Raw genomic sequence first — 12359 nt, forward strand, 5'->3', positions numbered from 1 at the left:
TAAAAGAATGCCTTTAAACTGTACCCAAAAGCAGATTTTCCCTGCAGACGTGATCTAGTCTACATAACTATCACTTCTTTCCTAATCCTGTATGTATATTTAGGGAGAAGGTGCCATCTTATCTTGCACTTCAGGGGATGAGATCTTCTCCCACAAAATTGTGACCAATTAAGATTTACTGTATATGCTCGTTCATAAGCCGAATATTTTTGGTAAAAAAAGTGATGTATCAAAGAGTGGGGGTTGGCTTATAAATGGGTCTACACCAAAATTTGATGAAGATAAACTCTGTGGAATCATTGAATTGAATATCTAATACATTGTCGTTTTGTTTACCTGGAGTGTTCGCAGGCATGGAGCCCCTCGGCTCCCTGTGGCTGCGGTTCGCCGTTGGCAGCCAATGAGAGCCATTTCCCGCAGCTCCCATTGGCTGGGAACGGCGAACCACGGCCACAAGTTGCTGAGGGGCTCCATGCCTGTGAATGCTCCAGGTAAACAAAACGTCCAGGCCCGCTAGCGGCGTACCCGAATGGGCCAGGAGCCAAAGTTTGCCAACCCTTGAAATATAGGGTCGGCTTATGAAAGTGTCATACAGTTTTTGCTATTTTTACCTAACCATCTTGGGAGGTCAGCTTATAAACGAACGGGCTAATGAACGAGTATATACGGTAGTCAAAGCTCACAGGTGCAAGTATGAATATATTGATATAAATGATTATACAGCAGGTTGCTCCAGCAACTGCATAAGACTGTAATGTTGTAGTAAGGATACATATATTCTTACCACATAAATACGTATAAAAAGATATAGGTAGTCTGAACACAAATCAAAGTGAATGGTCAGCATTTAGCCTGTTTTCCCTTAAAAGAAAATACATCAAATGAATGTGAGATTGCCCATACCAGTCTCACTGATATTTCCCACGAGTTGCTGACATATAAATTCAGCAGTCCCACTGGCACAAACCTGTTAGCAAAGCATGTGGATTAGCAGATCTTAAAAATTTCCAATATGCAGCATTCAACTTATTTCGCATCCAGTGAAAGTCAGAACTCCTGTTATAGTGCAGCATTTTATACAAGTTTTTTATTGTTGAATGAACAGATATTTATAAACCTTAGTATTACATTGGATTAGCAATCCCAAATGTATTGCTTGACTGATCGCAATAAATACATTGTGACTCATAAATTTGGGCTTGTTGCCATAAATATTGGGTCAGTTTTGGGGAGTGGTTTCAAGTCTACACTGTGGGCCCTCTTTTTACATCAACACAACAGTTGATTAAAAATCAGATCCCCATGTAATGACAATTTGGCTAAATCTCGTCCTCATTTAGTATCTAATTATTTCATTATGAAGCTCAAATAAGGTGATAGAGAATTGAAACCCTGAAAGGAAATATGCAGGGCCTGGGGTGCATCCATGTCTTTTTTCCCTTTATTAAGACTGCATTGAACTTATACATGTAACTTAAAAACATATTATGTCAATAGATCTGTTTGAAATATCTGGATAAATTAAGAGTTCAGGGAGTTGAAAAATAAGATAAGTAATCAATTGATTCCTTAATCATAGGTGTCCATTGTTCTGGTGACTATATTTTGCTCTTTTTATTTATGGCTTATATGAATAGACTACTCTTTGGTGAAATCCTGGCCCCGCTGAAGTCTATGGGAGTTTTATTACTCTTTCATGAGGCAAGATTTCACCCTATTGAGATACAGTCAAGCTAAGATATTTTTTCAGGAAAGCAGTCTTCTGTTGTTGATGAGTCAAATATTTTTTAGACTTCAATTGGAATTTCAGTTTTCTTAAATTCTTAAAGTATATTTGGAAAAAATGGAAGCAGAAAAAAATTACCTTGGAATTTTGTTCCCTGTTTCAAATCACTGATCATAAGCATTAGCTGGTACTTTAATTTCAATGACAAAATCTGTTGCTTCATAAAATATCAAAAAAAGTAAATTAAATGATACGTATCAATTGCATGTCAAATTTCCATATGTCAGAGACATGTTTGAGATAGCAAAAAAGCAATTTTGAGTCCCTAGACTTACTTTTTTTAACATTCAAACTGCAAAATAAAGATATTTTTAAAATGATCTTGAGATTAGCACTTGTTTGTCCAGTTTCTCTTTGACTATAGTGGTTTGTAAAGTATTCTCATTAAGTGTTGGTGTGCCAGCATGACAGTATTTATTTTAGCAGAGTGATAGCAATGCTGTAGCTAAGGGCTTGGCTACAGTTGCAGCTGTACAGCGCTGTGAAGTAAACCTGTCTTCGTACAGCTGAGTAGGGAAAGCGCTGCAGTCTGTCCACACTGACAACTGCCAGTGCAGTGGCGTGGCCACACTTGCAACATTTGCAGCTGTGTTGGGAGCGGTGCATTATGGGCAGTTATCCCAGCATTCATATGGCTGCGACGTGCTTTTCAAAACGGGGGGAGAGGGGGAGAGCGCTTTTTGGAGCGTGTCAGCACTCTATTTTGCAAGTTCCGAACTCCTGGCCCCCTGCTCATTCATTCACTCACTCAAAGCAAACAGCAAACTGTTTGCTTTTTCTCTGTGGTACGAGCTTTGAAACCGGCACTTCCGCGTTCCTGCAGCCGGTCACAACAATGGAGAGGATTGGCCACTTGACAAGGTGATCAGTACAGCGCTGCAGGTTGATTCCTGGTACACGCTCACAGAGGAGAATCGTAGCCACTCCGCTGTATCTCTTAGGTTTCTCAGGGAGTTGGAGTACCTGCAGCGGTGTACCCAGGGAAATACAGCGCTGTATGTGCCTTGCCAGTGTAGCCGGTCAGTGAGTTACAGTGCTGTGGGCGGCTTTACAGCGCTGTAACTCGCAAGTGTAGCCAAGGCCTAAGGTTCAAGAAAGATGACTGTATAACAGCTGATTTTTTTTAAGTGCTCTGACATTCACACAACTTGAAAATGGGTGTGCCTCATTGGGATAGTAGTTTGAGATACTGATATTGATTCTATATGTTTTCTTTGTAGATGCTGCAAATAGCCTAGCTAATCCTGCTATTATTCCATATACGGATTTTTATAATTCTACTTTGGATCATATTGATCTCATGGAAGAGTATCATAACTGGCAGTGTTATGGAAACTCTCACAGGTAAAAGAGAAACTGGCAAGAGTGAGGTTTTGTCTAACAATGAATAAAAATAGATTACGCTTTTTTTGTTGTTCGTTATAGGCTTGTCTATTTATTTTAAATTTCAGCATCATGTCTTTTTCAAATAGATAGCTTTGACAGTCTCAGTAAAATCCTGACCCCATTGAAGTCATTGGAGGTTTTCCCATTGACTTCAGTGGGGCCAGAATTTCACACTTTGATTTAAATCTGATAAAAGATAAAAATTGTAGACAGTAATATAAGTTCATTGTTTGCTAATATTGACAGTACAAAAGGCAGCTAGTGAAGTCTAATTACAGTAGAACCTCAGTTACAGACACCTCAGGAATGGAGGTTGTTCGTAACTCTGACCAAAACATTATGGTTGTTCTTTCAAAAGTTTACAGCTGAACATTGACTCAATACAGCTGTGAAACTTTACTATGCAGAAGAAAATGCTGCTTTTAACCATCTTAATTTAAATGAAATAGGCATAGAAACAGTTTCCTTACTTTGTCAAATCTTTTTTTAAAACTTTCCCTTTAATGTTTTAGTAGTTTATATTTAATACAGTGCTACCTGAGCGTGTACTTCGGGTTCCAAATGAGGTGTGTGGTTGACCGGTCAGTTCGTAACTCTGGTATATGTAACTCTGAGGTTCTACTGTACAAATTTTTAATATGAATTATTTTTATCATGATACAAATTATTTTGTCTGCCACACAATAAGAGAGACACCTATTAATATCAAGTGGCATTTACCATTTTATATATTAAACGTATCAAATGTTCATATAATATATGTGTTCTTCCAGAATTTGACTCTGATCCTGCCAAGACTTAAACACGTGCTTAACTTTACAGACTGTGATCAAGTTCACTGAGGTCAACAGGACTATTTTCAGTGCATAAAGATAAATGTGTGTAAGCCTTTGAAGGCTTAGGGTCTTTTAACTGTCACTTTTGGCTACAAGTCTCCTGTTCTAAGTAATACTTCAGGTTATTAAAATGGAAGAAAATGTAACATTCAATTTATTTTTCACTGTTAGGCTGTTTTTATTTTTTGCATTTTGCTCAGCTTGTACAGTGAAATTAAGACTTTAGAGTCTCATGAATCAGCACAATGTTTGGGTTATGAAAACAGAAGAGGAATATTTATTAAAACTTCCCTTTGAATTAAAAAAAATCTTTAATGAAAACATTTTCATTGATTTCACAAAAGCTTATTTTTACAAAATGAAAATTTTGGATCAGATTAAACAATATAGCATCTCATTAAGGATTTCTGAAGGGACCTTGATGGCTTGAATCATGAGAGATTAATTACATCTTTCTTTACTTTACTTTTTATTTTTTTATTTCAAAGTACACTGAAATGTTCTCAATAAGTTAAAGATACTAAAAACCAAATGTGGCCTTGTGTTTATATATGTGCAATTTGTATTGACTTTAGTAGGAGTTGAAGAAAACCTTAAGGGCAGAATTTGTTCGCACCATTACAGGTATTTTAGATCAGGCTTCAGTGTGATGCCTGATATTTGGATTTGGAAATATAAAAGCATTTTACAAACTTCTAGTATCATGGAATCTTATGATACAAATAACTTCAGAAAACTACAGAATTTCATCTGCATATTCACATGTATGTCCCAGAGCTGCTGAGCTTTAGGAACTTTCTAGAAAACAATGCCAGTTGGGTTCACATGAGTGCCTTCTTGTGGCTCTGAACATTCAGAACTAAGCCTTTAGTAGGGCTATCTGGCCTCCACCCCACCTCAGTTCTTTCCTTTTCTTGGTTAGCTGTGGACATCAGGACCTATTGTCTATAGCCAGACATGTTTTGTTTGGCTTTTGATCGTAGTGTAGTTTAGTCCAGCTATATCACTCGTGGTGTAATTTTAATTCTTTTTTACTTTGGGGTTTTTCCCTTATTTCTGCAATATTCAGGGCCGGCTCCAGCATTTCTGGCGCCCCAAGCCAAAAAAAAAAAAAAAGCCGCGATCGGCAGCGGCAATCCTTCGCTCCTAGAGGGAGTGAGGGACCTGCTGCCCCCGAATTGCCGCAGGTGCCGCCCCTCTCCCTTGGCTGCCCCAAGCACCTGCTTGTTAAGCTGGTGCCTGGAACCAGCCCTGGCAATATTACGTAGTCTAAATCCCCAATGGGGCCTCAGAAAAGAACACTGTAGCTAATCTGGACAAGCATACCAGTTTCAAGCTGTATTTTTTGTGTGTGTAGTCTTCATCACAACCAGCTCTGGTAACTCTGACATTCTCCTCCCTTCAGCTAATATCTGTGATGATCTGCCTGGCTTGGAGGTGGAAAAAAATAGTAGTTCATTTTTGACTGCTGATGTTCACATGGCTTCTGCATCCACTAAGCAACGTATTTAACAAACTGCCTGAGAAACCTGTGCCATTCATTAATTTCTAGTCGTCTTTGTCGGTTGGGGACCATTTGGTCCATTTCCTTGCAATGTCAAGTGAAATTACCATGGATCATTGGTGGTTAAAGTTTGGTTGGGCCACACAATCTAATTCCATGGGGCAACCCAGTCTCTCTTCCCATATGCTTATAAGGGTTTCTTCTAATTAAACACTATTCAGAGCAGAGGAGAATTCTCTGTAGAGTTTGAAACTACAGAAGGAAAGTGCCTGATCAGCACAAAGGGGATGTACTGTCTATTCAAGATGATTTCTCATGTAAAAAAATCAGGATAGATCCATGATGATATGAAGGCTAAAAAAATTAAGAGTTAATGAATAAATTTAAATTATAAATGCTGATATTGGCTTCCATCATTCTTATCCTTTCTCTATGAAGTCTGTACAAGGCTATCAACTTTTTTAAAAGATGCTTACATATCTCATTCAGACATACTCAACACAAATATTTAAATGCAGGCAACAGACATTACTATTTCCTGATTTACCAGTTGTTTGGCTGTGGTTGCCCATACTTCTGGCATTAAGGTATTCCAATTTACCTGTACTTGGAGAACTGGCTGGTTTGCATTTGTATACCACAAACCTTAGAAGAATTCCTGAAAGTGACATGGGTGTTGCTTCATTTCTCTGGTACCTACTCAAAAGATATCTTCTTATATTCGTGCAATCCTGGACTCTTTGCAAGCCATTTTTTTCCCCCGAAGAGAGATTGTAGGATGTTTTCTAAGATACTATTCCATTAAAGAAAAATTATCAAATGTCAGTGAGTTTCTTTCTAAAGTGGGTAAGTCTCGTGGCCTCCTACACCTTTGTCACAGGACCTAGTGGTCCCTGCGTGTGAATGAAGCCACTGCAGCACTAGTTAGCTGCCAGCTACATTCTCCAAACAAGAATGACATGAGAGCACATCTCATCATCATGTTTTATACCTCATGATTAGGAATATAAGGGTATGTCTATACTTACTTCCTGGTCCGGATGTAAGCGATCAATCTTCTGGGATCGATTTACCACGTCTTGTCTAGACGCCATAAATCAATCCCGGAAGTGCTTGCTGTCGACGCCGGTACTCCAGCTCAGCGAGAGGAGTACGCGGCATCGACGGGGGAGCCTGCCTGCCGCGTCTGGACCCGCGGTAAGTTCGGACTAAGGTACTTCGAATTCAGCTACATTATTAACGTAGCTGAACTTGAGTTCCTTAGTCCGAAGTGGGAGGTTAGTGTGGACCAGGCCTTAGAGGCAAACCTTGGAAAAGAAAATGATTATTCACCAGCAAATATAGTTCTTCTTCGAGAGATGTCCCTGTGGGTGCTCCACTCTAGGTGTTGGTGCGTCCCTGCGCCTTCACTCGGAGACTTTTCGTAGCAGTACTCGTACTGGCCACACATGCGCAGAGGCTGCCCCCCGCAGTGAGTCTAGGATAATAGTGCGCATGCGTGGCCAATCTCCTCAGTTCCTTCTCTACCGTCCCCGGCCTGAGACGGAGCTCAGCAGACTCGTTAGGAAATCCCTCACTTTGTTACTATTACCTGTTCTAGTAGTTAGTTTGTTGTCAGTTCTTGTTAGTGTAGCTCATTAGTTCTTTTATCTGTTAAAAAAAAAAAAAAATTTCTCTCAGCCGCAGCCGCTTCTACCATGCCTGGCTCCACAGGCTTTAAGCGCTGCTCTACGTGTAAGGATGCTATTCCGCTCTCTGATGGCCACTCTCATTGTATAAAATGCCTGGGGGAAACACACATTCCCCAAAAATGTGCCCACTGTACCAACTCAGTTCCAGGGCGCGAAAGGACAGGGAGCTTAAACTGAAACTGCTCCTCCTGCAGAAGTCTATCGGGGCAGTTTCAGACCCAGGAGCCGACTCCAGCTCTACTGCCCGCCACAGCCCCCCTGCTTCAAAAAAAACGAAGAAAGCTACAAAAAAGGGGCAGCCCTCTCCAGCAAAGAAGTTGGTGAGGCACAAAAGTGCCTCAGGCAGGTCAACAGTTTCCCTGCCTGTGTTTCCTCGCCTCAGCACTTTTGAAGAGCCGGGCTCCTCAGGCACCGCACGAAAGCCGCCTCAGGCTGCGGCGGCGGCGCGAAGCTCCGGTGCCGAGGCTTCAGGCTTTCAGTTGCCTGCCTCGTTTATGGCACCGTTCGGCACCGAGACGAACACGGTGCCGACATTTCCAGCCTTGCCTGATCCTGTGCGGGCTGATGTTGTCCCCCGGCACCTACCACGGCACCGGCAATCGCAGCACAGGCAGACAGGGAGATCAAAGGAAAAACCCCTGCTCAGAGGAATGTTCCCTCAGGGCAACTTCCTCCTCCGCAGCTTTCACCTCATGCAGGAGCCTCACCTTTTCAATTCACTCAGACAGCAGATCTATTGGTCTCACCTATTCTGCAGTCTCCCCTGATAAATGCCTGTTTTTCTCCAATGCTGGATTCAGGATCAGAACAACCTTCCTCCGGTGAGGAGGAAACTGATCCACAGGCAGTTTTTTCTCCTTCTCAAGACTCCCAGACCCAGATCAACAGGGGTTACAAAAAAACTACCTCAGCCTGTTCTCAGTATCCTGCCCCATGGGGAGTGAACCCTTGGATGGCAACACCTATGCCCTACCCACCACCTTAGCAATGTTGGGCACCATGGGCATCGTACCCCCGAGAACACATGCGCTACGGCACTTCGACCAGGCGCAACACCGGTTTAGCACTGCCTCGTGACGGACCTGCCAGTGACATAAGATACCAGGCAGCACCGTCACACTCCCAGGAGCAACTGAGTCCTGCTCCTATTCCAGCAGAGTCCGACGTAACGCTTGAGGAAGCCTTACTTCCCCTTCCTCCAACCCCATCAGATGACTATGCCAAATTCCAAGACCTCTTTAAAAGAGCTGCAGGTGACTTGAAAATTAACTTAGAGGAAGTCACTGAACAACGGCATGAACTAACAAACATTTTGCAGCCCTCTTCTTCCTCTAGAGTGGCATTACCAATCAACATAGCCCTTTTAGAACCCGCTAAATCCATCTGGCAGAATCCAGCCACTAGCCTACCTACCTGTAAACAAGCGGACAGGAAGTACTTCATTCCTTCAAAGGGCTCTGAATTCCTTTTTACCCATCCAGCGCCAAACTCATTGGTAGTAGACGCAGCAAACCAGAGGGCCAAACAACAGTACGCCCGCTCCACCCCAGCCAACAAGGACAGTAAACGCCTGGACCTCTTCGGCCGTAAAGTATATGCATCCTCGACGCTACAATTTCGCATAGCTAATTATACCGCAGTCCTTGCAAAATATGACCACAAAAACTATAATAAATTCATGGATTTTATTGATCACATCCCAGAACAGAAGAAACAACAATTCACAGCTCTGGTTTCCGAGGGACAAACCATATCACGCACCACTCTCCAAGCGGCCCTCGATGTAGCTAACACTGCAGCAAGGTCGACCGCCACAGCAGTGGTCATGCGACGAGGTTCATGGCTCTCTTCCTCCTTCTTCCCTCGAGAGGTCCAGAGCACCATTGAAGATCTTCCCTTCGATGGGGAAAAACTTTTGCCTCCACCACAAACGACATGCTGCATTCGATGAAGGACGCAAGAGCAACCCTCCGGTCCCTAGGCCTCCAGCCACCTGCGACCAGAAGACGACAATATAGATATCAACCTTATCACCGACCACGCTACCCCACATTTTCACAACACTCCTATAGACCACAGGAACAACAACAGAAACAACGACGCCAAAGACCAAGATTCCAGCGTCGTCGTCCTAATTCTACAGGGGCGCTGCAACCCCCTCCAACTAATAGGCAGATTTGAAGCATTGGTCGAGGGTTTAGAAAACAGCGTTCCCACTTCAGCCAGCACACCTATCTTTGGACACCGCCTACGACCATTCTCTCATCAATGGCAGAAAATTACATCTGACAAATGGGTCATAGAGGTAGTTACAATTGGATACGCCATCCCCTTCCTCTCCCACCCTCCCCATCCCTCTTCAGGGACCCATCTCACGAGCAGCTACTCTTCCAAGAAGTGCAGCATCTCCTTCAACTGGAAGCAGTAGAAACTGTGCCAGAACGACACAGAGGGAAGGGTTTTTACTCCCATTATTTCTTAACAGAGAAGAAAAATGGGGGATGGCGACCAATCCTCGACCTCAGGCGGCTCAACAAATTTGTCAAAAAGCAAAAGTTCAAGATGGTCACTCTCACCACTATAATCCCAGCGCTGGAGCAGGGCGACTGGTTTTCAGCCCTCGACCTACAGGATGCCTATTTTCATGTGACTATACACCCATCCCACAGATGATTCCTACGCTTTACTCTCGGCTCCACACATTTCCAATACAGGGTTCTCCCTTTCGGACTGTCCACGGCCCCCCGTGTTTTTTCCAAGATCCTAGCCGTAGTTACAGCCTACCTCAGAAAACAAGGGGTCGTAATATTTCCTTACCTAGACGATTGCCTCCTCAAAGCTTCAACGTTCGACGAAGCTCTCCGATCCATACGGCTTACCATCGATTGTTTCCTATCTTTAGGCCTGCAAGTAAACAAAAACAAATCCACATTATACCCCACCCAACATCTGGAGTTCATAGGGGCATACCTCGACTCCCGGACGGGGTTGGCATCTCTCCCACCAGCTCGCTTCAATTCTATAAGTCAACTAGCCACAAGGATTCGCAACAGTCCCCAGGTGACTGTCCGGGACTGCCTACAAATACTAGGTCACATGGCCTCGTGCACCTCCGTCGTTCAAAATGCACGTCTATATATGAGGTGCTTCCAAGCGTGGTTGGCCACGGTGTACAGACCGAATGTGCACCCTCTAAACAAGACTCTCTCCATACCTGCCCGAGTCAAAGATTCTCTACAGTGGTGGACAATTCACTCCAACCTCTGCTCTGGAGTCCCCTTTCTTCAGCAGGCTCCATCCCTCATACTGACGACCGATGCATCTCTGACAGGATGGGGTGCACACATGTCTCACCACACAGCCCAGGGGCTTTGGTCTTCAACCGAGACCTCTCTCCATATAAATGTCCTAGAACTTCGAGCCATTCGCAATGCGTGCCGTCAATTCCTACCACTGATCAAGAACCAACACGTACGCATAATGACAGACAATATTGCATGCATGTTCTATGTGAACAGGCAGGGGGGAGCTCGATCCCAGTCCCTGTGCACAGAGGCTATGAAACTCTGGAACTGGTGCATTGCGAACAACATCCGGGTATCAGCGGCCTACCTTCCTGGAGTGATGAATACCACAGCGGACGAACTAAGCAGACGTTTCCCGTGGGATCACGAATGGGAATTAAACGAGCACATCATTCGCGACATATTCCGCATTTGGGGCTACCCAGTAATAGACCTCTTTGCAACTGCAAAAAACAAGAAATGTCCCAATTTTTGCTCCAGAGCAGGGCTAGGCAAACATTCCCTGGGAGACGCATTCATGATCCCATGGCACCAAAACTTACTGTATGCGTTTCCCCCGATACCGGTTCTGAACAGGGTCCTGATAAAAATACGAACAGATGGAGCCAAAGTGATCCTAATTGCCCCATCATGGCCCAGACAGCCCTGGTTTCCGTTTCTCACCAAAATGTCCATTCGACCACCAATCCCCTTGCCTCTCATTCCGAACCTCCTATCACAACAACACGGCCGTTTTCTCCACCCCAACTTATCCATGCTCCACCTCAAAGCATGGTTCCTACATGGTTCTCCCAAAATGAACTAGATTGTTCTGAACAAGTTCAAAGAGTGCTCCTGCATAGCAGAACACAATCTACTCGCACCACCTATCTATGTAAGTGGAAACGATTCACACACTGGTGTTCAACTAAACAACTTAGTCCCACGTCAGCACCTCTTCCGCTCATACTTGACTACCTATTGGACCTTAAGCAATCCGGCCTTTCTTCCAGGTCCATCAGGGTCCATTTAGCTGCTATTACAACTTTTCATGACAAAATTGAGGGTACTTCCGTATATGCTCATCCTATCACCAAGCGCTTCCTCAAGGGACTCCAAACCCTATACCCAGACATAAAACCACCCACCACCCCGTGGGACCTTCATCTAGTTCTCTCTTGCCTAACCCAACAACCATTTGAACCCCTAGCCACGTGTTCCCTTTTACACCTTTCGATGAAAACAGCATTTTTAGTGGCAATTACCTCCGCCAGGTGGGCAGGAGAAATAGCAGCTCTTATGGCAGACCCACCATATACGATATTTTTCAAAGACAACGTTACCCTCAGGTTACACCCCAATTTTCTTCCTAAAGTACACTCCTCGTTCCACATTAATGAGCCGATTCACTTACCAACCTTTTTCCCGAAGCCACATGCGAACTCGTTCGAAGCCTCAATGCATACACTAGATGTACGCAGGGCCTTGTCCTTCTATTTGGATAGAACCAAACCTTTTAGAAATTCTTCCAGACTTTTTGTTTCCATCGCGGAGCGTTCCAGAGGTACACCTATTTCTACCCAGAGACTTTCGAACTGGATTTCTCAGTGCATTCGGTTGTGCTATCAGATGAAGAAAGTTACACCTCCAGATGGCATCAGAACACACTCCACTAGATCTATGGCTGCCTCTGTAGCATTCTTACGCAAAGTTCCCCTGGCTGATATCTGTAAAGCAGCTACCTGGTCCTCTGAGCACACTTTTGTTAAACACTATGCCCTTACTCAAGGCCCTCTATCTGATATACGTTTGGGCAGGGCTGTACTATCAACGGCGTTCCTATCAGATCCCAAGTCCCTACCTCCTTAAGAT

The 12359-nt window shown here is 43.8% G+C and overlaps 1 protein-coding gene across 8 annotated transcripts in view; it reads left to right on the plus strand.

Annotated features, from left to right (window-relative positions):
- HECTD2 (HECT domain E3 ubiquitin protein ligase 2) overlaps positions 1-12359 on the plus strand; it is a 164204-nt gene that overhangs the window by 118761 nt on the left and 33084 nt on the right. For all 8 annotated transcript variants that reach the window (XR_010589259.1, XR_006176025.2, XM_065552058.1 and 5 more), the window contains one exon: positions 3007-3130. Coding sequence is in view for 6 of the 8 variants with exons in the window: in XM_065552058.1 (XP_065408130.1) it covers positions 3007-3130 (124 nt within the window). In the remaining 2 variants the exon portion in view is untranslated. The remainder of the gene's footprint in view (positions 1-3006; positions 3131-12359) is intronic.

Source organism: Chrysemys picta, chromosome 7, assembly GCF_011386835.1.
Source record: "Chrysemys picta bellii isolate R12L10 chromosome 7, ASM1138683v2, whole genome shotgun sequence".
Lineage (NCBI taxonomy): Eukaryota > Metazoa > Chordata > Testudines > Emydidae > Chrysemys > Chrysemys picta.